The sequence below is a fragment of the Arvicola amphibius genome, chromosome 2 (genome assembly GCF_903992535.2).
Source record: "Arvicola amphibius chromosome 2, mArvAmp1.2, whole genome shotgun sequence".
Classification (NCBI taxonomy): Eukaryota; Metazoa; Chordata; class Mammalia; order Rodentia; family Cricetidae; genus Arvicola; species Arvicola amphibius.
In genome coordinates, this window is record NC_052048.2 from 13,705,417 (window position 1) to 13,732,899 (window position 27,483).

The 27,483-nt window shown below is 44.6% G+C and overlaps 1 protein-coding gene across 2 annotated transcripts; it reads right to left on the reverse strand.

Annotated features, from left to right (window-relative positions):
* Window positions 1-15,172: 15,172 nt before the first annotated feature.
* On the reverse strand, window positions 15,173-24,623 carry Pde6h (phosphodiesterase 6H). 2 transcript variants are annotated; one of them, XM_038320606.1, is made up of 4 exons: window positions 24,493-24,623; window positions 19,734-19,911; window positions 17,829-17,869; window positions 15,173-15,360 (listed from the first exon to the last, which is right to left on the reverse strand). In XM_038320606.1, exons 1-4 carry the CDS (start codon window positions 24,614-24,616, stop codon window positions 15,284-15,286), a joined length of 420 nt encoding a protein of 139 aa, XP_038176534.1. In that variant the 5' UTR covers window positions 24,617-24,623; the 3' UTR covers window positions 15,173-15,283. The 2 variants fall into 2 exon arrangements, with proteins under 2 accessions (XP_038176534.1, XP_038176535.1); XM_038320607.1 differs by lacking the exon at window positions 24,493-24,623 and adding an exon at window positions 22,749-22,820.
* Window positions 24,624-27,483: the final 2,860 nt, after the last annotated feature.

Sequence of the window (27,483 nt, forward strand, 5' to 3'; positions counted from 1 at the left end):
TTGGTGTGAGAGAAAGAAAAGTGAGTGTACTCCTTGCCTGCAGGTCAATCATGATGAGAGGAGCCCAGGGATAGCACTTTCTCAGCTCTTATAGGTCATGAGAAAATGCTGTTATTAACGCCAGGTTGGTTGCTGGACCCCAGGTCAATGAAAGCCTACTGTGGACACATGATTGGGCAATAAATTACAAAGAACTTCAACAGCCTTTGCAATATGCGTTCCCACTGTGGCCCCATCCCAGGAGTCCCTAACAGTCCACTCTGAAGCCATCCTCTCTGCCCCAGCTGGAAATGGCATGTCATAGCCACGATTCTCTAATGCTAAACTTCCCGCGTCAACCCTCTTCCCGTGATCACGGGGAGCCTGGAAGGAGTCTTATAAAAATAAGCTGCCTGAAAACTATTCAAAGTATTCTATATAAGAAAAAAGAATTAAAGGATGTCTTAATGTTATTCCTGTATGAGGATAGAATTCTAAATTCACAAAAACTATTTCTCCACCTCAATATCACAAAAATATGTACTCTTTGAATTCGAGTGGATTGTTTTCTTAGGAAGGGGCACATTTTAAAAAAGAGAATATATATATATATATATATATATATATATATATATATATATATATTCTGATTAATGGCTTAGTGGTTAAGAGTACTGGTTGCTCTTCCAAAGAATTTAGGTTCAATCCCCAGCACACACATATCAGCTCCCAATTGTCTATAACTACACAGCTAGAGGCACCCGATGTTCTTTTCTAATCTTGGACACTGCATGAACATGGTGCGCAGACAGAGAGGTAGGCGAAACACCCATACGCATAAAATAAGAACAAGCCGTTACTCTAAAAGAACATTAATCCAATTGCAATATGTAAAAATTGATATGTAGCAACATGGCATGGATATTCTGGATTTATTTCTGTTTATTTCATGAGTTTAAATACTCATCATGAGAAAGATGTTTTTAAAATAAATAAACGTCTTGTATTTTAAATTAAAACAAGCTCTGAATGTCTGCAGCATGTTATTAGAGCGATGAAATATAGAATTTGTAGAGGTTTATGTAATTGTAGATAGAGGATAGGGTGGAAACTTTCAACCCTTAGATTCTAGTTCAGGAAACCAGCACAAGTTCATCACAGCTAACAAAAAGGAACTGGGAACGGGGATGATAACGCCAAAGAGAGACCTGAGGAATACAGAAACAACTTCCAGAAGTAGTTTGCACCCCTAGGGAAGGCATAATAAAGGGAAACATGGGGGTGGAGGGGCCCAGAGGAGCTGGATCCACACCCATAGCTGCACTCAGAGGAAACGCACTTGGGTGTCATGGAAACAGCTGCAGACAGAGGCGGGAGAGCAGAAAGAAGTGGAGGGCGGGACTCACCAGCTTCTCATAATGGGAAAGCTATCAAGAACAAGGATTTCAAACCTACTTCATTCCTTTTTGGTTTTTAAGACAGGGTTTATTTGTGTAGCCTTGGCTGTCCTGGAACTCTCTCAGTAGACCAACTTGGGCTCAAACTCACAGAGCTCAGCCTGCCTCTGCCTCCCGAGTGCTGGGATTAGAGGTGTGCACCACCACAGTCCCAGGCACCTAGTTCATGGTTGCGATCAGCCTCCAGGGTCCGCGCAGAGGAGTCCAAGGGAACCCAACAGATATGTGCTGTTGTCCCTTCCCGAGAGTCACAGAGTCTAGCACTCAGTGATTTGGAATTCAGTGACAGTGGCTTCATAAATCATCGCCGTATCTTCCAAGACAACCATTCTCGTAAACTAAAATAGATTGTTTTAAAAATCCCAGAAAGAAAAAAAAACAAATAAAATCCCAGAAAGCATCTCCGCTAGAAACTTGGGTTGATAAACAAAGAAGGGCTTCACCATAGCCGGAGGGACGTACTCCGCTGACAGCTTAATGGCTTTGTCACTAGCTGTGCATAAAACTAATGTCTCCTTCATGTATTGTCCAAGAAGTGTTTATTTAGTTCATCGTCTTCCCAGGCATCTCTTCGGTGATAAATGCTCCTGACAGGGAGCAAAGGAGAAATCTCCTCTGTGATAGGTAGTTTGATTGAGAAACGTCACCAAAAGGTTCATGTTTGAGCACTTGGTCCCAGCTGATGATATTATTGGAGGAGGTTGTGGAACATCTGGGCAGTTGAGCTTTGTTGGGGGACAGAGGTCACCAGAGGTGGACTTTATAGCCTGTCCTCACTTCCTGCTCACCTTTTCCACTTCCTGTGTGTAGGTGAAATGTGCTCTCCCTGCTTTCTAACTGCTAGGTCAGCCTCGAACTCTGCTACTGTGCCTCTCCGGAACCATACGTCAAAAGAAACCCCCTTTCCTCTAGGTTGCTTTTTTTGGAAGGATGTTTTATCGTAGCAGCAGCAAAGAAACTAACCCACTGTGCTTAAGGGAGCACAGAGAACAGCCCCTCACCGGGAACATGGACAGCAAACGTCCAGTCGGTGAGAGTAGCGGTGTGAGCTGAGCTTAGACTACAGGTCTGTGAGGACCAAGACCTATCCAGTTCACTTTCCTCTCCTCATATGACAAGCATGCAGAAACATCACTAATCAGCCGTGATCATCTCAGCCCATGAAGATTCATATTTTATGTTAACGTAATTGTGCATAAGCCATCACTTCGATTGTTAGCAGCTCTTGCTGAGTAAGACATTACTGTCATGTCCCACAAAACAGTGAGCCCACGGGACCTTACTTTCGCCGATGCTGATGCTGTGAAGAACAAAAGTCTACGCCAGCAAAATCTCTCAGCACTGAGGTGTGTTAGGGTTAGGAAGGAAAGGAAGAAGGAAGTAGGAAGATCAGGAGTTCAAGGCCACACTGGGCTACCCTGGATTTAACCAGTCTAAAAGGGAACCGGAGCTCACGCCTTTGATCCCAGCACTGGGGTGGTGGAGACAGGAAGTGTTACAACTGGGCAGATAAGATGGGAGGAGGCAGGAGCTCAGGCTCTGAGGATTCAGTAGAGGTAAGAAGTCGCTTTAGTGGCTGGCTCCTTTATTTCTCTGATCTTCAAGCAAGCGTTATTTGTTAGAACACAAACAAAGTATCACCACAGGCTACGGAGGGAAGGACTCATATTCAGTGTGTTCTTTGAACCCAGGCATTACCTCCTGGGTCTCTGAAATGGTCCTCTCAGTAAGATCCAGTCACGAGCAGAAGAGCAGGAGAGCAGGTTCTTTTTTTTTTTACTTTTATTTTTTTATTTATTTTATTAAAAATTTCCGCCTCCTCCCCGCCTCCCATTTACCTCTCCCGTCCCCCTCCACTCCCCCTCCCTCTTCTGTCCGTAAGGGGTAAGGGTTCCCTGCCCTGAGGGAAGTCCAAGTTCCTCCCCCCCCTCCATCCAGGTCTAGGAAGGTGAGCATCCAATCGGGCTAGGCCCCCCCAAAGCCAGAATGTGTAGTTGGAGCCAAATCCAGTGCCATTGTCCTTGGCTTCTCAGCAGCCCTCATTGTCCGCCATGTTCAGGGAGTCCGGTTTTATCCCATGCTTTTTCAGACCCAGTCCAGCTGGCCTTGGTGAGCTCCGATTAGATCAGCCCCACCATCTCGGTGGGTGGGAGAAGAACAGGTTCTTAAATGACATTGAACACTAGAAGTGACACTTCCGGGGCCAGTCCTCCCTCTGAAACTGCACAGACAAATCTTCGCGCTTGTAGCTGAGTGTGCACTTAGTCACCAGGCTAGAATAAAATCACGCAAGAACTGCTGCAGCTCTGATGGGCAAAATGCAAATGCTTTGATTCCAACTTGCCTTGCTTCTTCTAAGCACCATGGCTATTGCAGTATGGGAGGCATCGGTCAACTCTTTATGTTTCTCATGGTGACCTCCTGTTGAAATCTTGAGGTTCCCGTGTGCATTCAATGATCCAAAATAGATGTAAGCTCTACTCACCTTCTGTAAATTGTTTAAATTAGTTTTTATAACGCTTAGAGCGGGTTTTAGTTTAGCTCTATGAATATAAACTTTCCAAGGGCATTAGAAGTCCTCCTCTTTATGTTTCTGCCCAGAATTTATATAAACACAATCTCTTGATTTTCTTCTGAGTGTGTAGTGACGTCGGGTCCAAGCACACAATGGACCCACTGCTTCCAGATGGCCCCTGGCCGGAAACCTACAATTTCCCCTTAAAGCCGTCTCCGATTCCACTCAGACCCAACTTCCACCTCTTATTGGATTCTGGAAACATTTAGGTTTCCTAAGTTCTATATTCTACTGAATATCTCAGAAGAGATCTTAAAAGTATTTCTTAATCAATAAGGTATGCATGTTGTATGATATTTTGTTTGTGTTCTGGCAAATAAAGTTTGCCTGGAGATCAGAGGGCAGAGATAGTCACTAGTTAGCCATAGAGGCCAGGCAGTGATGACACATACCTTCAATCCCAGCACTTGGGAGGAGGAAGCAGGGAAATCAGGAGTTCAAGACCACCCTGGGCTACATGAGATTGAACTAGTCTAAAAGAGACACAGAGCTAGGAGTTGGTGACTCACAGCTTTGATCCCAGAATTTGGGATCTCATGCATCTGAGTCCAGTACTAGGGAGGTGGCGACAGGAATATAAGGCGGGTAGAGACAGGCTCACCCCCATTCAGTCTAAGGATCTCCCCATTTAGTTTGAGATTTTGTAGCAGTAAGAACTAGTGGTTGGATGTTCTGCTGCTCAGATCTTTCAGCTTTCACCCTAATATCTGACTCCAGGTTTTTATTTAATGAGACTAATTAGATTTATACTTATCAAAAATAATTGAGGGCCTAGAAGTTCAAAGCATTCTTAGGCATTTACCCATTACTGTCTGTCTGTCTGTCTGTCCATCTCTCCTCCTGCTGCCTCTGCCTCTCCCCTAACCTGCCTTCCCTCTAGTCTTCCCTTCCCATTTTTTGAAGACAACATGTTTGTGGTCCAGACTGGTCTTGAGTTCTGAATCCTTCTGCCTCCACGCCCTGAGTGCCGGGGCTGTAGGTATGACACACCACACCCGGCTGCCACACATTGTTTTGTAAATTGACGAGTGGGTACTGGTGCCTTTATGTTTTGATATGTGTGCACACTCAGGAATGGCTAGGAAAAATGCTTAACAAACCCACATAGTTAGATTCTTTTTAACGGTAAAAACACTTAAAACCTCTCAGTAATTTTTCGAATATAATACGTTCTGATTACTATGTGTCACCACTATTTGCAGCTGAGCTTTTAAACTTACTCTCTCTCATTGAAGCTGATTGTTCACTGGCACCTCTGCAGTTCCTTCATGCTGACTTCTAGATGGCCACCATCCCACCCTCTGCTTCTATGAGTTTGATTTGCTTTCAACCTTCCACTTTGGAGAACATATGATTTATCTTTCTGTGCCTGCCTTATTTCACTTAACATAGTACCATGTGGGCTTACCTGGGTTGCTACAAATGAAGGCCCTCCCTTGTCTTCAAGGCTGGATGACACTCTATTGTCTGCATACAGCACATTTTTTTTTACATGTGTTCATCTATTGAAGTCAATATGATAAGCCTTGATGCACTGAGCAAGGGAGTTAAGCTAGCTCTTTGACATGCTAATTTCATTCTTTAAATTTTTGGTTTTTTTTGGTTATCTACCCAGTGGTGAGGTTGCTGGACCATTATGAAAGTTCTATTTTTAATTTTATTCCATCCTGTTTCTCATAACGGAATGAACTGAGTTCCATTCCCACCCTTAGAGCACACACATTCCTAAGAAATGTTGATAACGGGAAGGGACATTAAACCATTTATCATCTGCTCTAATTTTACAAATGGAAGCTGTCTAGGTCGAGAAGATAAAATGAGTGCTCACCACAATATTTACATCTGACCAACGTAATGGATTTTTCAGATCCATGAACCAAGCTTTCTTTCCAAGTCAGCAAAGGGTTAAGGTCCAGTCTGGAGTTGCTTGAGCCCAGCATTGACAGTAAAGTCAAGAGGGGGCTCAGGGTGGAGGGTGAGGGGTGGCTCTCAGTTCTTCTTAAACGACCCGCATACTACTTCAGTCACCCTGGGCAACACAGTGAGAGCCGGTCTGAAAGGAGGAGGAGGGGAGGAGAAGGAAAAGAGTGAGAGGAGGGAGAGAGATGGGGAAAGGAGAAAGGGGGAGGGGGAGAAAGAGAAGAGAGCAAGCAAGTTTATTTTTATGAACAGTATTTTTGCAATATCCACAAGATGGCAGTCTAAGTCCAACTTAGGAAGGACATTTAACATTCTAGTCTCAGAAGTAGAGGTGGCACAGAACAAAGAACTAAGAAACAGTTGAAGGAAAAGTTGAATAAATGCTCAGAGACTGGGGTCTCTTCCAGTTTTCCTCCCACCCCACCCCACCCCCCAGCCTCCATATCTTAAGACCTGTGACTTGCCCAGTCCCTGGCTAGAGGCCCCTGGATGCCAACCCACTTTCAGAGTAATCACAGCAAACTGTCTCTGCTCTGAATTGTCATCCACTGTGGGAAACTCTGTCTTTCTCCTTCATCCTGTCCTCCAATCCTTCATTCTCTTTTCCCTCCCTCCCTATCTTCCTCCCTCCCTCCCTCCTGTCTTTTGAAACTGAATTTTCCTGTGTGGCTCACACTGGCATTGACATTGCAATCCTCCTGCCTCGGCCTCTTGGGTGTGGAGAGTCTAAGGCCTGTACCACCACCATGCTTAGCTCTCCATCTATTTTTGGAGATTGCTGGCTTCTTCATTTCTGTGCCAGCCAGTATTCCACGAGAGAAGCATAAGAAACAACACACAAACAAACTGAGACACCAACCCCAGAGACTCAGTGCTGATGACTGAGAGGCCAGGATGGATGTCCTGACTCTGAGGGTAGCTGAGCAGGTGTCAGTTCCTCATGGCTGTCAGGGAAAGGAGGCTAAAATATCCAACAGGATGGGATGCTACAATCAGGGGGTGTAATCCTTCCCTTCCAGAGAAACTTCTGTTCTGTTCTCTTGTCAAGTCCACCGAGATCAGCTGTGGTAATGTCCTCTATTGCCCTGGACTTTTGTGTTGCCCTTTCTCGGCCTGGTGTGGCCCCAACACCTTCTTCACAGGATGCCTTGCCTGATGACTTCACCTGGATTTTTTTCCATCATATCCATGTGCGGTCTTTAATGCCACAGATAATCACAAGCCTTACACAGGTGGCATTTAAATTTCATGTACATTCTTGCTTAATATTTCTTTCCCCCAGAGTACCAATGCTATGAACGCAGGAATGACATCCAGTTTCTTTTTTTTTTTACATCTCTGACATCAGCAAGAACATGGAGCATGAACAGGCGCCACACACTTGGGAAGTGAATTAATGATGAACTTTTGTGTGCCTGTGAAGGTCTAACACAGGATGTAAGCTTCCTACGTTGGTGGTAATATACCACAAACCAAATGGCATAAGCACAATGGAAACACATTCTCTTCCAGTTCTGCACAGTTTGAGTATGAAGCTGGTCCAGCACAAAACCAACTGAGGAGAACAACGCCTCTTCCAGTTTCTGGCTGCTCTCGCACTCCTTGGTTCATGACAGCTTACCCAACCTCTGTCCTCTCATGGATATCTCTCCTGAGTCTGTCTGTATCGGTTCTGTGGTGTGGGACAATTGTATTCTGTCAATTATATTTTAAAATAAACGCTGATTGGTCAGTGGCCAGGCAGGAAGTAGAGGTGGGTCAATGAGAACAGGAATATTCTGGGAAGAAGGAAGCTCTTTCTGCAGTTGTGAGCCCGCCACAGAAGAAGCAAAATGTGACTGCCTCGCTGAAAAAGGTACCAAGCCATGTGGCTAACATATACAAGAAAAATGGGCTAACATAAGTTATAAGAGTTAATGAAAATTCTGAGCTAATGGGCCAATCAGTTTATAGTTAATAGACCTCTGTGTGATTTCTTTGGGACTTAACGATTGTGGGAACCAGGCAGAACAAGGACTGGGCAGGAAACTCTGACAACAAGAACAATTTCTGCTCAGTCAAGAGAGCCGAAGTCCAGGCTCCAGTATGACAGCAATTCCAGCTGCAAGGGATCCAGTGTCCTCTTCTGGTTGTCATGCACACATGCACACACACACACACACACACACTTCTTTTTTAAAATCTATTGAATAAAGTAAAAAAAAATAACAAAATCTAAAACCTCATGAATTAATCCCATAATTAATTAACATGATTACCCCTCTTTACAACTCTCCACCAAGGCAGTACATGATATAACAGAGCCAAAAGGAGAAGCTACTATCTACCAAAGTCTTGGTGTTGAATGAAAAACAGAAATTCATTTCAAATACAGGGATTCCTGATAATGTGGGGCAGAAGAATTCTGCTAAGCCAGTAAAACATATGTGAGCAGCATTGTGGTAGGCGTGTCTTCAGAGGCGTGATGGTTCTCAGGAGGAGCCCTTCCGAAAACATGGCAGTTTCAGCTGAACTTAGCATTCTGTACTTACAGTGTCCAGATCAGCATGGCGTCTCAGAAACCCAATGGGGTGTCCAAGAACAGAAGGACACTGTGCAAACGGGTTCCCTTTGGCTAAGAGAGGCATGCCAGTGCCAAGGTGTGTGTGTGTGTGTGTGTGTGTGTGTGTGTGTGTGTGTGTGCCTGCGCACACACTTACCAGAGGTGAACCGCAAGTGTTATCGACTCTGTTTTCCATCAGTATCTCTCTGGGACCTGGGGCTTGACAGCTCCAGTAGGCAGGCTGGTCAGTGAGTTCCAGGGACCTGCTTCCTCAGAGATGGAGTTACAAGCATACGTCATCATGCTCAGATAGAAGCCAAATTCAGGTCCTCACGCAGGAACAAGCATATTACCAACTCCCAGTCCCAGCACCAAGTCTTTTAATTCATCATGTGTTCATTGATTCACCAACTCTCTACGAAGCATTTACTATCTGCTAGGCTCCATGCCAGACCGGCAGGAAGGAAGCGGCTGAGATTGTACAAGGTCACTTTGATGCTTCAGGCTCTTCTATCGCCGATGTTGATTTGTGTGCCTTATAGTTGAATTGTGTCTCGTCTTTGCGTCATTTGTTCACTCATTCAACAAAGAGCTGTTGAAACTGTCAAGGTTTTAGTTTATCGTGCGTTTTACTCACAGTAGGCCCCCAACATATCACCCGGGAAGCTTACTGAACACTGCAACTACAGCCCCCTGTTTGCCTCGCTCTTCCTGTTCTGACCACTGCCCTCCAGCCTTGTGCCCCCCCCCCCCCCGCTTTCACCTTGACTCCATTCAGCCCAGGGAAAATTAGAAAATAATGAGATACATGACTTTTTTTTTTAATTAAAGCTTTTTTGAGTTGTTTGTTATACTCGGTCCTCTATTAATAAGCAGACATTGCAAGCTTCAAAAATAACTAGATGGAGCCTTAAAATGATGACAACTGTGTTCGTTTTCATTCTGTCCAAGTAACAAGGCAGCAGGACAGAGGAACAATGGCAAATACGTCAGAGAGTATCTGCTCTGGGGAGGACTGTGTGTAGAGTGTGTGCATGGACCTGTCAGTGGGTGCACATACATTTACATGCTTGTGCATGCATGTAGGCGCCAGAGCTCAACAGAAGGTCTCTCCCAGGCACTCTCCACCTTACATTCTGAGTTGGTGTCTCTCACTGAGCCCAGAGTTCACCAATTCAGTAAAGCTCCCTCGCTGGCTAGATTCACAGAGCCATACATTCTGGTCTGTAGCACAAATAATAAAAACCCAGAGACAGATTTTGGGGTTCAGACTGAAGATCGGAAAAGCAAACAACCAAACCACTAGAGAGGTCTTACCTCTACCAAGGCTCAGGCAAGCAAAGGGGTGGTCCTGTCCTTAGAGTGACTGCAGACAGCAATGCTCTCCAGCAAACCTCAGACTGCAGACTGAGCCCCTGAGCTCCGTCTCCTCCCATCTTACATTCCTCTCTCGTCTAGGATTAAAGGCGTCCACCAACACCGCTCAGCCTCTATGGCTACCTAGTGTGGCTGCTGGGATTAAAGGTGTGCGCCACCACTGCCTGGCCTGTACGGCTGACTAGTGCGTCTAGCTCTTTGCACTCTGAGCTTCAGTCAAAGCTTTATTTATTAAAGCACAAATAAAATATCAGTACAACTGTCCCCAGGTCTAGGACTGCAAGGCAGGTGCCACCGCGTCTAACTTTTAGAGAGTGTTAGGTATAAACTCTCAGGTTCTCACGCTCCTGTGGAAAACGCCTCACCTAATGAGCCATCTCCCTAGGCTCAGCAGTATATCAGGAAACTCTCAACTTATCAAATGGTAAAATAATCCAAATAATCAAATGAGTATCAGCTAATCTATAAATATTAACAAGAACTGATAAATTTCCTGTCTGTGACTAACAACTAATTAGGAATTATGGCGTTATTTGCCGTCACAACAAATTGTTTGGAAATCTGTAAATTCTGTATGGGCCAAGCCTTAAAATACTGTATGCTAAATTGGGTGGCAAAGAAATCTTCCCTGAACTGCACTGCTCAACCTTCCCATGTTCACTGGGTGTGGATTCCCTTGCCAGAATCAAGTGTGCAACAGCAGACAGTGGTTAATGAGTGGGAAAAACGTTCAGAAGTGCCCGGACAGAGAAAAGAATGTGAAAGTGCTCGTCCTGGACACCAGGTGGCAGCACTACCCACAATTTGACTTTTCTCTGGGCCCTGCTGCCACCAGATGTCAGGACTACCCACAACTTGACTTCCCTCTGCGCTCTGCTAACACCAGGTGGCAGCACTACCTACAATTTGACTTCCTTCTGGCTTCTGGAGAGCTGTGGAAAGAAAAGGATTAAACTCTCCTAAAAGGAACTCCAGGCTATGTGCCTTGGAGCTTCTGGCCATAAAGAGAACAGTTTGCTCATAGTTAAAGCATAGTTATATTTATTACCTTTCTAAAGGAACTTTGTGCCCAGAGAAACTTTGGCGAGTTGAAGATCTGAGCTTTATTTTCAAATATTTCATCCTCAAAGAAGGAAAACAAATTAACGAGTTATACAGGCGCTTGTTGGCAGAACCAGGAAGCTCTCAGGACTCCTGACTGCTCGTGTCAAAAGCATCGATTATAGTTTTATGCTTTTAAATTCTGATGATCCCAGCCCCAGCATCTGGGAAGATGAGGCAGGAAAACTGCCACAAGTTCAAGGCCAACCTGGGATAGGGAGTCAGTTCCAGACCAGGGCAACAAGCTCCCACTGCCCCAACACATACAGAGAATCAATAACTTTTCATCTCTCCCCTCTGCCTCATGGAGCTAAGAAGGATGAAGAGCTTGGGGCTGCAAAAAGTATTTTACTAGTTTAGCTACAATTCTGACAGTCCATTTGCCCAATGGGCTTTTAAACAACACAAGTCCTGCTTGGTTTTTGCTTTTACGACCGCTGATGTCACACATGACATGTTAGTTTGTGTTTCTTCTGCGTCACCTTCTGTTTCTCTTGGGCTACACGTTGGTCTGGCCCGCCAATCCCACCTCCCTTCTTTTGTTGTCCAGAGAACACCTGCCTTCCTTCCTTCAGCATAAGGGGCTTTTCCCTCTGTGCTCACAGCAGAGGCCAGTTCCATAGCGGGGGCAAAGCTAGAGTTGCCTTTCTTCCATGCCAGCTTTCTGTCTGGCTGTGCTACTCCTGGGGTCTAGGGAAGGTGGCAGTGTCTGGTTATAGGTTCAGCTAACCTCCACTTCCATGCAATCCCAGGAACAGGCTGGAAAGTGTGTATGCTAACTGCATCTTGTTTTCTCCTCCGCGCCCCCCCCCCCCAGAGGATCACAGGAGTGAACGGAATCTTTGCTCTGAGACACCCCATGATGCATGCCTTGTCCACTAGTTACAGCTGCTTTCTCAGCAGTCTGTGAACCCCAGTGTTCACAGTTGCTGCACCCAAATTCTTGTGCTGGCCTTTACTTCCAGTCCCCCCTTAAAAATAGATTTATTTTATATTTGTTTATTTATTTATTTATCCTTATTTATTATGTGTGTTGTGTGGGGCAGTTCTCAGAGACAAGAAGACGGCATCAGATCTCTTGAGTTACAATCAATTGTGAGCTTCCCAACATAAGTGCTGGGAACCGAATTCAATTCCTCTGCTAAAGCAGCAAATACCTGATCAGTGAGTCATTGCCCCATCCCCAACCCAGTCCCTTTCTTCAAACTGCCGAGTTGCCCTCGTTGAATTTGGCACCTCTGCTGCCCTAACTCTGAGACAATGTATTTTATAGCTTTCCTATTTTCTGCTTATGCAATAAAATATTCCTGAAAAATGATAGAACGGGACTTTAAGACTAGAAAGAAAGGAACTTGAGTTTGCACAGCGTGTTGGATAATTTTATGACAACGCCACACAAGTAAAAGCAACTGATGGGGGGGGGGAGCCTCAGTAAAGAAAAAGCCTCCATAAGACTGGGATGTAGGCAAGCCTGTGGGGCATTTTCTTAGTGGTTGACGGGTGAAAGCTCATTCCATTGTGGGTGGTGCCATCCCTGGACTGGTGGTCCTGGGTTCTATAAGAAAATAGGTTGAGCAAGCCATGGGGAGCAAGCCAGTAAACAGCACTCCTCCAAGGCCTTTGCATCAGCTCCTGCCTCCAGGTTACTGTCCTGTTTTAGTTCTTGTCCTGGCTTCCCTCAATGATGGATTATGATGTGGAATTGTAAGCTAAATAAACCCTTCCCTGCCCTACTTGCTTTTTGGTCATGATGCTTCACCGCAGCAACAGAAACCCTGGCTAAGACAGGTGGACTGCAGACTCCATCGGCTCCAGCTCACCACTCAGGGCCGGCCTCCTGTGTGAACTGTGCTATTCTGTTACAACTCCACAAACATTTGCTGGTTCTTACCAATTATTGTTCGAGGCTCTGTGTTACTGGTTCCGTCCCCTAGCCCTTCTATAGCATCGTTCTGAGCCTTCTACACCTGGCTGTTGGATATGTCTGTGTGATGGTTGGTTCTGGCTGTCATCTTGACTAGCCGAGAGATAGCTAGGGAATTAGGAAGGCACATGTCTGGGTGTGTCGGTGATAGTGTCGCCAGAGACACAAATCCTGTAGGTCTGAGATAGTGAACCGCTTAGTTCCTTGATGAAATCATAATCTGATAGTGTACCCAGAGATGCCGAAAGTGGGGTTAGGATCTAGTTGGAGGAAGTGAGTCAGTGGGGGTGCCCTTGGGGTCTACATCTCTCTGTATCCCACCGCTCCCTTTGCTTCCCAATTGCCTTGAAGATGTGAGCTGTCTCACCACCATGGACTGACCTCTCTAAAAATGTGGAACAAGACATGGAATCCCTTCAAAGTCTTTTCTCAGGTGTTTGGGCGCCGCTTGAAGAGAAGCGGCTAACCCAGACCCCGTGCTGCACGCCGTTTGGTCGACGTTACTATTTCATCTTTAGAAGAAAAAAAAAACCTCATCTACAAAGTAAACAAAGTGTGGACCAGGGCCTCACCTAGCTGGTGGGTTAGACCTCCCTGCCTCAAAGACACCGCAGCTGGAGGGGCAGACCAAGGGGCCGGCTGTCAGATGCCAAAGCAACTCAAAGTGTGTGGAGGGAAGAAGGTGGTGGTGGTGGTGGTGGTAGGTCCTGCTGAAGGTGGAAGCTCACACCCCCATGACCCCTTCATTAAACACTTCTACTTTCCAGTTTATCTTTCGCCTTTTCTCTCCTCTGTCTGGCTTTATTGTTAGATCATTTGGTCAGTACGAAATAATTAGCATGGAGCCTGCTGCAGAAGACAATCTCCTGAGGGCGGAGCCCCCCTCCTTTTCATGCTTAGGTGCCGAGGGCCACAAAGTCACTGATTTTACCACTACTGTGACCCTCAAATGATGGAACTGAGACAAACTGGAGGGTCCAAGAGGTGAGTTTTACGCCCAGAAGTACAAAGCGATTTGGTGGTGGAGCGGGACAGAGGTCTGGCCCTTTCTCCCTTTCTTCCTACCCTTCCCTTCTCTTTTCGGTTAGTTTGCTCCATTCTTTTACCACAGATTACAAAACTGCAATGAAGAAATTCACGCTCTCAGTACCGAAGCACAAAGCCAGAGGCTGTGTTCGCATTGCACAATTCCTTCAAGGTGTTGTGGAAAGACAGCTATGTGCACACTGAATTTGACACAACTTCTGGGGGGAGACGCAGCTTCTGCATCTGAGTCTAACTTCACAGCACAGGGACTCTTCGCGCTGGTGATTTCCAAGTGGTTTGTTACAGATGACAGAAGGCGCTTGGTGGATGCTTGAGTAGCCTGTGACTCTCAGCTTGAGCTACTGTGTGGAATAATGCTAACCAAGGACGGTCTGAAAGGGAACTCTCTGGAACCAGAGCCCTGGAATGGAAGCTCACATGGTCAGGGTTGTGAGTTTAAGTCTTCAGTCTTCCAGACTGAGAGCAGCAGGAAACCCCTAAGATAATATGATTCGATTAAAGTATGTGATTCCCCCTCCCCCCCATTTGCAAAGCAGAATTACTTCTTGACTCTTAAGACTAGGCCCTTTCGTAAGCCCCGCACCTACTTCCGGTAGGTGCCACGCCCCCTTTAGATCTTTGCTTGCAGCAGTTAATACAGCGACACTGAATCAGAAAGGGGCACATGAGGCCTCGCCCCTCCCCACGATCTAGAAGCAGTTAACATTTTCAAGGGGAGAAGGTGGCACCACTCCACAGTGGTGTGATTGCCTGTAAGTCGCCCCTACTCCAGGAAACAGCCCCTTACTCGGGGTCCTAGAAGGACTCACACTTAAAGCTTGGAATTTTTTCTCATATGTCACTGATGCACTGATGCCCTAGGAGATTTGGAGATGTTTGCTCAGATCGCCCCAGGTAGTATATCATATATGTATATATGTGTGTGTGTGTGTGTGTGTGTGTGTGTGTGTGTATTTATGGTTTGAGAGTTGGTCTCACACTGTAGCTCAAGCTAGCCTGGAACTCATTATGTAGCCCAGGCTGACCTGTAACGATTCTCTCCTACCAGAGCCTTTCAAATCTACTAATGCTATCCTATCCTATAATCCTAATGCTAATATAATGAGTGTCTAACCTACATTTAAACAAAATATAGAGAAATGTGGATGACTTCAAAGCAGCAGATAGGGAAAGTTTAAATTTTGAAATGCTCCAACAAATTTTAACCCTTGAAACTGAGCTGCCCTGAAAGAAAGAACACACACAGTAACTCATGGGTAATGACCATATATGTCTAAGAAATTCATTCCAAATACTGGATCTCAAGATGTAAAAAACATCCATAGAAGATGCTCTTGAGAGAAGCTGAGCCTCTGGACTCTTCATATAATCCCAAACTGAGCGAGTTCATGCAGTTCCAGGTGGCTGAATGCTTCCCAGGGACAGATCACTGTGATGTCTGCAAGAGACAGGAGACTATCTCAGCCAAGCCCTCATCCAGAGGAGGAGCCCCTCCTGCAAAAGGAAAAGACACCCTCCAGACAGCTACGCACACACCCCTCCATTCCTGGGAAGGCATGTGGGATGGCCCCATAGCCAGGAAGGATGCAAGCAGTCACCAAACTGTTACACACACACACACACACACACACACACACACACACACCTGGGTATTGGGTTCATTTTGTATTCTCTTTAGGGAGGAGATGGAAGCTCACTGCATCTCCCACAAGCTGAGCCACCAAGAGGAGCAGAGAGTGGAATTCTCATCAGGTCAAGTATTAAAATGAGAAGTGGGACCCTATTAAGTTCCCATGGTCTGGATGGACGCTTTTCACTAATCCGAGGTGAGCTTCTCAAGCAAGCTTCTCATGGTTGCTCTTTATGTTTCCAGATGTCTACATCAAACATGTACAGAGAAGCAACCTCTGAGCAGCATCTAGTCACGTCTCTGCTTCAGGGAAGATGGTATTTCTCCTGTTTCCAGAGAAGCTGGCTCTAGCCAAAAAGTACACTTACATAGATGGGGCTCAAACCAGGGCTTCCCCCAGTGGGAATCTCTGCCTCTTTCCAGCAGGGAGTTCACCTATCCTCCTGTGCCTGTCTAAATGTACCTGAACATAATACAAAAATAATCTAAGAGGGCAACAAGTAAGCTTTACAAAATGGCGTACGACCTACTTAAGATCCAGGGGTGGCATCTGTCTACAAAGTTGAGTGCACTGGTTACAGTGATTGATACCATGTATCTAGTGTACTAGGCAAGTTCAAAACTTATATCCACCAAAAACCCTGACTGTGCCCTAGGCGCGCACACGCGCGCGCGCACACACACACACACACACACGAGCTCAAGCATGAACACAGAGCAATTTTTGTCATTAGTGTTAATACTTGAAAGAAATCAAGATTTCTTCAATAGAATACACTCATAAAATACAATATTATTGTCAGGAGTGATTGGGGCTGGAGAGAGAATTCGGTTGTTAGGCGCACCTGCTGCTCTTGCAGAGGTCTTGGGTTCAGTTCCCAGCACCCATATAGTAGCTCACAACCAGTTGGCTCCAGTTCCAGAGGATCTGATGCCCTCTTTTGGCTTCCACTGAGACCAGGCACACACAGGCATAAATGTAGACAAATAAGCATACACATAAAATGAAAATAAATAATGAGCTACTGAACCATAAGAATACAGAAGACACATGAGTAAATATTGCTAAATGGAAGAAACCAGGACAGGAAAGCTAAATACCATATAATTTTAACTCAATAACATTTCAGAAAATGTAACAGTAATACCCAGTTTAAAACAAGCCTGTGGTGTCCAGAGGTGTGCAGTTGGGGAAGGAAGTCATTCTCCAGTAGAGGTGAGAAAGTGTGTGGGACAATGAAACCAGTCTATGTGACACAGGATGACAGTTATGCAACCTCACACGATCATTAGAAGCCTTGGAGCCATAAGGCACCAATAAGCCTCAGACTAGATGTGCTAAGGACTTTTGCCAAGACATCAAGAGTGACAGCAGCTCATCACACTCAGCAAACATGCCAGACTCATGCATTATGTTCATTTCTGGAAAAACAGGAGTGATGGTGGCATGAGTTCTCCGAACCTGCTGCAAAAGTCTTCTGCAAATCTAAAACTTCTTTTAAAAAATAAGTGTTAATTTTTAAGGCCACCTATAGCAACTGCAGTCAGTATTTAATGAAGGAAAACAGTCCAGCCAACTAAAAAAATTGCATCAGATACACTCGGTGTGTGCAGCCCTGTTCCTGGTGTGATGTGCACCCCTGTTCCTGGAGTCATGTGTACCCCTGTTCTTGGTATTTGTTTACCCCTATTTCTGGAGCCATGTGCACCCACATTACTGGTGGTATGTCCACCCCTGTTCCTGTGCTATGTGTACTCTTGTTCCTGATGCTATGTGAACCCTTGTTCCTTCTGCTATGTGTACCCCCTTCCTGATGCCATGTGTATCCCTGTATTATGGGATGTGAAGAAGAGGAACTTGGTAAGGAGTGGGTTGCCAGACAGACTGCAAGGGCTCTCTAGACTCTGCCACATTTTCCAATTCCGCAGACTGTGGCTTCACACAGGCACTCAACCTGCCTCAAATTCCTCTTCTGCACAATGAAGTTGGAATGGATCAACTCCATGAATCTTACATCTCATAACCCTACAGCCGACTGCAGTAAGCCCTCAAAGACTCTTAATAAAACAACAGCCTCATTTTTTTTTGGTCTCTTTTCGCATGTCTGCATGTAGGCAGACACATACTTAAACAGTTAAGTTAAATCCCCACCTTTCTGTCTCCAAAGGATCCCATGTTGTGGGTGTTGTAACTTTAAACTGTGCCTTGAATCTTGAAGTTCCTGCAAAGAGGAAACTTCAAAGCAACATGCTCACTTCAAGGTGTCAGAGCTCACCTGTTCCTAGCCCCTCCATGCCTGGGATGTCATCTCCAAACCTACGCAAAAAACAGATGGATAAAACAGACATTAGCTGAGACCAGAGGTGAAGGACCCTGAGGTTACTCCTTGAAAGGTTTCTTCACTCAAAGGAAAAGGAGTCCTAAATGTTTTATCTGAGAAACTTTCATCCACATTGAACTAGATCCAAGATCTAGCTCAGTGTATCCTTATTGGGGAGTGGGTGTACTTGAGACACAGCATAACACAAGAGGGTGGCCTTGAACCTGAATTATTGATTCTTCTGCATCTCCAGAGTTCTGGGATTACAGGCATGAGTTCACACCCAGTTTATGCAGTGCTAGGAGCTGAAAAGAGAGCTCCTCACAGGCCAGATAAGTACTTTATAACTGACCCCCAAGTTTCATTTAAAGATTGTGTGTGTCTGTCGTCTGGGTGTGTTTGTCTGTGTGTCTGTATGTCTGTCTGTCTCTCTGTGTGTATCTATCTGTCTGTGCCTGTCTGTCTGTGTGCTGTATGTGTCTGTCTGTCTCTCTGTGTGTATCTGTCTGTCTGTGCCTGTCTGTCTGTGTGCTGTATACTGTCTGTCTCCCTGTGTGTATTGTCTGTCTGTGTATCTGTCTCTGTGTTTGTCTGTCTGTGTGCCTGCATGTCTGTCTGTCTCTCTCTATATATATATCTGTCTGTGTGTTTGTCTGTCTGTGTGCCTGCATGTCTGTCTGTCTCTGTGTGTGTATCTGTCTGTCTGTATGTTTGTCTGTGTATCTGTCTGTCTATATCTGGGTCTGTCTGTGTGTCTGTCTGTGCAAACACCACGGTGTGCATGTGGAGGTCACATGACAACCTTATGGTATCAGTTCTCTCCTTTCACCTTTATGTGGGTGGGCTCTAGGGATTGAACTTTGAACCCTTGGATGGCCTAGGAAGTATCTTTACCCACAATACCATCCTGTCAACCCTCAATCTTCATTTCTTAAATATAAAGATGATTAAGCAGTAAGATATCAACATTTAATTAATCTGCATCCTGGGCATCACATTAGGCACAGAAAATAAAAGAAAAACCAAATTTTCTCTCAGTGATCTTGGTCCAAGGGTAGATATAAATAAATAAATGTAATGTAAACTAGCACAGGTTACGATGGCTGAAGGCATCCTAATATAAACACAGAAGTGATGATGAAATTTAAGTAGCAGCAAAAGATAAATAAACATCTGATGAGTGTGCTGGGAATACATTTTTTCCAAATAGCAATAGAGAAAAACAGAAGACTCAAGAAATAAGACATGAAGATAAACAAAAAAGTCAACAACAGCAGAAACAAGACAAAACCCAGTGTTCCTTCGAAATGACTAGTGGTTCAGAATTCCAGGTTAAAGCACAGGGTATATCTGAGTAAAAGAACAGAGAGGGAGCTGCAGAGATGGCGCCACAGTTTAGAGTGCTTGCTGCTCTTGTAGAGGACTCAGTTCATTTCCCACTTGGGTGCTCCCCATAGCCTGTAATTTCAGTTCTGAGAATCCAACGCTTTCCTCTGGCCTCTTCTGGAACCTGCGCTCAAATGCATATACCCACACACAGACTTACCATATGTAAATATAATTAAAATGAAGTAAGTTTTTTAAAATTACTTTTTAAAATGACTGGACAAGAAAAATCTGGAAGGTCAAATCCAAGGTCATTATGAAAACCTCTAGTTTCCTTTTGAAACTGGCCATTCTCCTGGGGGTGTTACAAGGAAACATGGACAGGATTCAGCAGAGATGGGCTAGAGAGGAAAATGAGGGTGAGGTGGGAGGTGCTGTGAGTCTGTGTAATAGCATGATCAGTACCTTCTCGGGACTAAAGCCATCTGTGGGAACGGAAGGCGACAGGCCCCTTCCTTCTCACCTCACACTTACCCTTTCACGCCTTTCTTAGGAGGCTTGCTCTTGAACTGCCGGGTCTGTCTCTGTTTGAACTTGGGGGGACCTTTGCGTGGGGTAATAGGACCCTGGCTCGGTGCTGGAGGGCCCAGAGGAGTGGTGTCAGCCATCTTGGCCGTCCCGGGGTAGCTGCTGTGTTTTGCTTTCAGGCTCTCTGGAGAGTGGAAGGAAATGAAGACCTTGGGAGTCAGAAGGACTGTCAGTCATCATAGCTTTGAGCACCGTGAGCTTGGCCTTTCATGTTGACGCAGGCAAACCAGGAGAAATTATTTTAGAAAACATGATATAAAGCAATGGAGGTATTCAGGAGAGTGCAATAGTTTGTCAACTAAGAGATTTTGAAACAAAAACTATAGATTTATGATGGTTGGGGACATAGTTCAATCGGTAGAGTGTTTGCCTACCACACTCAAAGACCTGGGTTCAATTCCCACCACTGAAAAGCCAGAGCTGGTAGTGTAGACCTGTAATCCAAGAGGTAAAGGCAGAAGGATCTGAAGTTCAAGGTCATCCTTAGCTATATAGCCAATTTGAGGCCAGTCTCAAATACATGAGACCTTATCTAAAAAAAAAATAATAAATCTTTATTATGTTCCAAAAATAAATCCAATAGTATTTTTATCATAACACCTTATTTCCCCTCAGAAACCCTATGGAAAGAAGGGGAATTATCTGATTGAAATAAATGATTGGAGTGCCTATAGATATTTGCGGCTCTATATTCTCCATCCAGCTACCGACTAGCCTGCCTCTAAAAGGTATTCTACAGTGTGCTCTTTGCCTTAGTGCTCTTTGCTTAATCCTCACTTAACTCAAGACTTTTCACTTAGTTCTGAGGATGACAACACAGCCAGCCGGACAGAAGGATTTCTGAGCTACGGACAACAGTGAACATATTCAATGTAGCCTGTTGTAACAAACTTGCAGAAATACAGAAACATACGACAGAGTGGCTAATGCCTGTGTTCTCTAACCCTGTGTCCAGACAGAGAGTTCTTCAGCCAGGCACACAGATAGCCTCTATATTGTCTCTTGTGCAGACCCTGAGCCTATCCAACACTGTATACCCAGAGTCATTTGGCCTCAGACATATGCCTAGCCCTATAAACATAAGCCTCAGGGGGAAAATTATCAACAAAGGTAAACACATACAAAAAAAACCCCAAAACTTCAAGGCTTGAGAGGTAACTCAGAGTTTAAGACACTAGCTGCTCTTGCAGGGGACCAGGGTTCAGTTCCCAGCATCCCCATGGCGGCTTACAACCACCTGTAACTCCAGTTTCAGGGATTCTAACATCCTTGTCTGCCCTCCAAAGGCAGCAGAAATGCATGTGGAACACAGACATTTGTGCAAGCCAAACACCCATACACATAAAATAAAATATAAAGGAAATTTTATATTTTACAAGATTTAACATATGGGTTTTTTTTTCCTTTCCTTTCTCAACATTCAAGAAAGTTTCCCTTGGAAAGGAAGGAACTTACAACTAGTCTTAACGGCTTCCTCTGAGATGGTTCTTTCTATGACCTAGTGCATGGGAGCTCTTTTGCAGATGGTACCATAATTAGCCTTGCACAGATTATGGTGATGCTCTTAGGACGGCCCTGTCCCTGTCCACATTTATCCTGGGTTATTTGCTCCACTCATCCTTGCCTCACTGGGGTGCCCTCTAATGTTATAGGGGTGACTTCCACTATCTAATCTTCTCTTTGAACATTCAAGACTCTCTGCCCTTATTTCTTTTTCCTATCGTGGTTACCATTCTTGCCTTCCAGTTCTCAAACTGTTCCATAGGAAAACAGCAGCCAAGCTGTGAACAGTGCTCAGGATGAACTTGATTGCCTTGTCTTATTGTTCTTCCCTTTGCCTTTACCCGTACTGGAAGGTCCTTCGTGTGCCCACCTTCTCAGCTTGGGGTCATTTCTGTAGCCTCCATGCCTACAAGGGGTGTTGGCACTTAAGTGTCTTTGGTATAGGACTGTGTTTGTTGAGTGGGTGCATAAGTTAGTTAGGGATTCAGGGAAAGTCCTTGACTATGAGCAATGAGATCTGACTCATGACTTTTCCATCAGGCCACAGAGAAAACAGTAGCTGGCCCCAGCTCACAATGCCCTCAGTGGCTGTAGGGGGAGCAGTGCCGGTTCTTCTGATTACTGAGTCTAATTCTTGTGCAATGGGACCTCCTCTACCTCTGTCAACAGGCAACTGTGTGCCTCTCCAAAGTGTGGTTGGAAATCCAGGAGGCGTGGTGGGCAGCCAGCCAAGGGCAGCATGGCTCTCAGCATGTGTGACCAGTAACTGACACATCACAGCTGTGCAAAAGCCACAGGGAAAACTAGAGAATTGATCTCAGATCAGACTCTTGGACTTTCTTTTCTTTCAGAATAGTAATAAATCATGAATCCTTTACCCCAATCAGGAGAATCTATTAGAATTGAAATTGCTAGAGAAGTAACAAATTTTAAGTGGAAATATATTTAAAATGTTATCAGAGATTCCAAATTAATTGAGCATTTTATATTTTATTTGGAAACTATTATTTTGGAGACAGAGTTCAAAATACAATGTATTACAGTAAATTCCATCACCCTCTGGAAGCAACAGCAGAAAGAATGAGTTCTTTAGGACCAACTATACGTGTAGTCTAAAATTCCTGCTCCACAAAACTAGCTATGTGTTCTTTAAGTTTCATAACTCCTTTCTGAGGCCCTCTCCATAAAATGAATCAAAGAAAATTAAAGAAGATAATAAAAGTATTGTATCTAACAATAGAGAAGACAATTTAAGAAGCCAAGAAAGCCATGTGAATAGACCTATGGTTTGTAATTGGTCGTTTTACTCTTTTTTCTTGGGAGCCTGCCACCCAGCTCCCAAATAAATACATGGAGTCTTATTCTTTCTTATGAATGCCTGGCCTTAGCCTGACTTGTTTCTTGCCAGTTTTTCTTAACTTAAAATATCCTGTCCACCTTTTGCCCCTGAACTTTTACCTTTCTCTATTTCTGTATGCCTTTTCTTCACTTCTTACTCCGTGGCTGGCTGTGTATTTGGGGAGCTGACCCCTGCTTTCCTCCTCGCCTCCTTTTCTCGCTCCTCCATCTCTGTTCCCAGATTTCTCCTCCTATTTATCCTCTCTGCCTCCCAGCCCTGACTACCCTTTCTCCTGTTTCACTACTGGCTGTTCAGCTCTTTATTAGACCAATCAGGTGTTTTAGACAGGCAAAGTAACACAGTTTCTCAGAGTTAAACAAATGTAACATAAAAGAAAGCAAAGCATGAACACATGCACCAAAAAACACATACTCACAGGTACACACACACACACACACACACACATAGAATTAAAAATAACAAAAAATAAAAACAAGGACTCCTTGAAGATTTAGATGGTAGTCATGAGGCTGCACCTTGGTGTTTGCTCTCTGAATGACTCCTGCTCTGTGAGCTTCGTGTGGATGCTGCAGTTCAGAAGAGCTGAGAAATCTGACTGGTCCTTACAGAGTTTCTGTCACAATTACCCATTAGGTCTCTGCAAAGCCTTTGGGAAGACTGGGATGAATACAACTCTTCCTATACAACAGAATAGAATTCTGTTGACTACAGACATCTCCAAAAACTAAGCTCATCCTGGCTGTGCTTCCTAGGAAATGTGGGCTTCCCTTCTGCCCTGAAGCTAGATATGCCTACACTGAACATCAGACATGGCTTTAGTTTACACTTGTGTCTCTCCAAGTGTCAAGGAAACCATTATTTCATGAGAGAGCCTGTTTTCCTATGTTTAAGGCAGTGCTCATTCTTCCTATTTCTCAGATTACAAAATGCTCTTGCGTAGAAAAAAATGGATGTGGCAAAGTGATGTGTTGAGGGACAGTGTGTTAGCTATCTGCGGATATGTCACATTAAACCCAGTGTAGCAATGCCGAACTCAGCAGAATTATAGAGGACAATCTTTTGTTAGATCTTACCAAGAAAAAGCAGTTGAGGAAGGATTGGCACAGGCTTTCTAATGTTGCTCCATCGCCCAAGACCTCCGGATCCCTTCCTCCTCAGAATATATATATTCTGACAGAATATATATATATGGACAGAATCATGGTCACTGAACTGAAAAGGGGGTAGAGACATGAGCACTGCCATTTCTTCCACTGATAGGCTGGGCCCATAAATGTTAACAGGACTTCTCTGGGACAGAGAGAATCAAATAAGTTGACCCTCTAAGAAAGAAGCAAGGCAAGGCCACCAAAAGACAATCCACCATGTACCTTGCTTCAGAATAGAGCAAACAAACATTTCAACCTCAGAGGGACAAGGCAGCGCCACCCACACTGCCCTGCGGTCACCCCACGCTGCTTTCTCTTTATCCTCACACTCCCGTCAGCCTCAAGTTCGTCCTGGGTGTAAAGAACTATTTGTGCTGTGGTTGTGTAATGCCCGAGATCCATCCTTTCCCAGAAAACTGTTTGCCAGGAAGCCACGAACAGGGAGGGTTGCTCTAGGTTCCTCGTGAACAAATTCAGTAACCAAGGTTTGCAGTGGACGGGTAATAACCACAATTCACGTACTAGTCTGTCACAAAACATTATAAAGAGGTTTGGGTGTGTTCTGTCCCATGTTCACCCCCAGCCTCAGCTCAGGCCCACAAGCCCAGAGTGTTCTCTTCCTGTGTGTTTTTGTTTTACAGACAGATCAACCCTCTAACTCCCTTTAGTTAGTAATTATTGTACTCAAACTTACCACGAGTTAATAACTCACGGAGCTGAATGCTGTCCCTGTAAGTAGTCCAGTAGCCTTTTCCACAGCAGACAAGAGGATCTTTGCATCCTGATTTATCTCCCCTGACACTTAAGTCCAACGTCATAAGCTTAGATCACTAAACAGATGCAAAGAAGAAGGGAGGGGATGGGGTGAGACCGTGACAGACTCAATGGTTTTCTGATAAAGACCCTAACCGAATGACAAGGACATCCTCCAGCAGTGAGGAAACATAAAGTTCACATAACACAACATGTTGAAAACCTGGGACAGATGTTCAGTCTTTGATTCAATATGATTTGTGTTTCTCCATTACCATTTTTGGTTCTTACTAAACCTATTCTTCCTTTTGGTAACACATACACACACACACACACACACACACACACACATACCACAACATGGTTCTTACAAAACTGCAGCTGGGCATGGAAACAGTGAGAAGGAAGAGTGCAGATTAGCTCTGGCTCAGTAAGGGCATCGTGTCTTCTCCCTCACAGAGATGACACAGTAAGGTCAGCCATTGCAAACTCAGTAACATTGGATAGAGAATGAGTTCAGGAGATTGCCAAGCTCTGAGAACAGGTGAAGTCTGAAAACCCATCCCAGGATCGTCAGTTTTCATGATGTGGTTGGAGGCTTTCATCCGATTGCTGCAGCTCTCAGCTCAGGCTTCAGTACCTTTCAGTTCCTAGTCTTCCTTTGAGCACTTCATTACATGAGTTTTAAAGGGATCTTAGCTCATGGGCCTTTCAGCCTTTTCCTAATTTTATTATAGAGAATTCAGTGACACTTTCAAAGATTGATTATAGAGTTGATAGTAGGGGGATAAAGATCAACACTCATAACCCCTTGAAATATTCGATGGTCTCTCAATTACATCACAGCAATGCAGATAAGGAATAGGTGCATATTTTCTGCCTACTTCCTTAGAATGCTGTGCCTTAGAACTGGAGTGCACCTTCCTCAAACTTCTCCTCGTTAGAGAGTCACTCTCCTCAAGATTACAGAGTTGGAATGTTGATTTATCCTCCCAAGGCAAGGAGAGGTTCTTAACCTGTAGCCCCAAGCAGATTACAAGAGCAGCTAAGCAGCTTAAGGATTGCTTATGTGCTTTCCCATGCTCTTTACCGAAATTAGAGCCATTCTGAAAGCAACAAATTATGCATAGATCCAGCCAAGTGTTTAGTCCTGGGCTGGGTCCCTCTACTCTCTCCTCAGCGATTCCATGATCATTTACATGATCTGTGTTTCTATACACCAGGCACATGGAGGTGTGGGTGATTACTTGTTGGAGTCTCCACTTCCTCAAAGGACTTAATTCACAAAGGCAGTGAGTAGCTGTAAGGCGAGTGTGTGTTCCAGAATGTTGTCCGTCAAAAGAGCAGCACCCTGGAGAGACGACCAAGCAGGTAAAAGTGCTTGCTGTCCATGTATGAAGACCGGAGTTCAAATATTCAAACCTGTATACAAAGTGGGGCATAGTTAAGTGTGTGCCTGTAACCACACTGGGTCAGGGAGGGCAGTGCAGACAGGAGGAAATCTTGGGTTTTGTGACTATGAGCCAACTCCAGGCTCAGGGAGAGGCTCTGACTCAAGGGAAAGGAGCAGAGAATGACAGCAGAGTACTGGACATCCTCCTTTTGTCCCCATGTGCATAGGGTGCATGCCCACAGGCACACATTTACACACACGCGCGCACGCGCACACACACACACACACACACACACACACACACACACACACACACACACGGTACTTCCCAGGCAGGCTTTCAGCACCTGCTGCAGACTTACCGAATCAACGCGCACTGTATGTATCACGGTCTATACTGATCTGTTTGCACATCAGCATTTGAGAAGTGCTATTCCAGGCCTGTGCACAGGATCAGAGGCATCACTTGTTCGCTCAGTGAGAAGACAGCTACCTTCCCATGTCTCCACCTTCTCATCTGTATAAGGAATGATTGACAGTGCCAGGATTGTCTTTCCAGAGTTTTGAAGAAAGTCCACAGTCGTGAAAAAGAATATAAAGCTTTTTTTCCCCCTAGCTTTAACTCTATCATGAACTTTTCACCCTTTGGTGGCGGATAAGCACATAAACATATTTAATAGTGAAAGTAAATCTAATGTGACATTCCAGGGCTTCAGAATGGCTATTCTAACTGCATGGACACTCCTTGAAATGCGTAGACTTTGGGTCTAGTTAATTTTGGCATACGATGTCTTTTTTAATTGACAAATACCAAGTAAGTGTTTAATAAAAAACAAAAAAGTTAATAAAACATTTGAGATAGCAGACTGGTGGCAAGCCTGGAAGCCCCAGGAATGGTGTGGCTGCCAAGCTCATGTATTTTCTTCTTGCTGTGTGGCTCCTGACCCATGTGTGTGAAAGGGCAACACTTAACAAAACAGCAAAAGAAGTGAGCATGCCTCGCCAAAAGCCTGTCCCTCTAGACAAACGACCAGGAAAGGTGCAGCCCAGCCAAACAGAAAATATTTAGATCAAAAACACTCAACGGTAGTTAAACATCACAGAAAATATGACTCCAATTTAATGAAGACAGAGAGGAGCCAGCTTGGCTTAGGTCCTCCCCATCTAGCCAAATGTAATGGGTCCCTTCTTTTCTTCACCTAAACAGCATCAGAGAAGCTCAAGTGAAGGATTTGACTTTTTAAACCTTCAGTAAGCAATAATAAGGCATCTAAAGAAAAATGTTTAAAATTTGATGCATATTTTAGGTTAAACAAAGATGGCTGACATTAAATGTAATTAGTGTATGGGCTCAGTCACAGAACAGAGAGCCTAGCGAAGGATCAATGAGTTTAAAAACAGGGTTATAGAAATGATCCCACATGATCAAATTGAAAATTTTAGCAAGATAGGAGACATTTGAGGCTGAAAAACTCAGCACCATCAGCATCTATGAAGAAATACTCAGAATCATCAGCATCTATGAAGAAAGACTCAGCA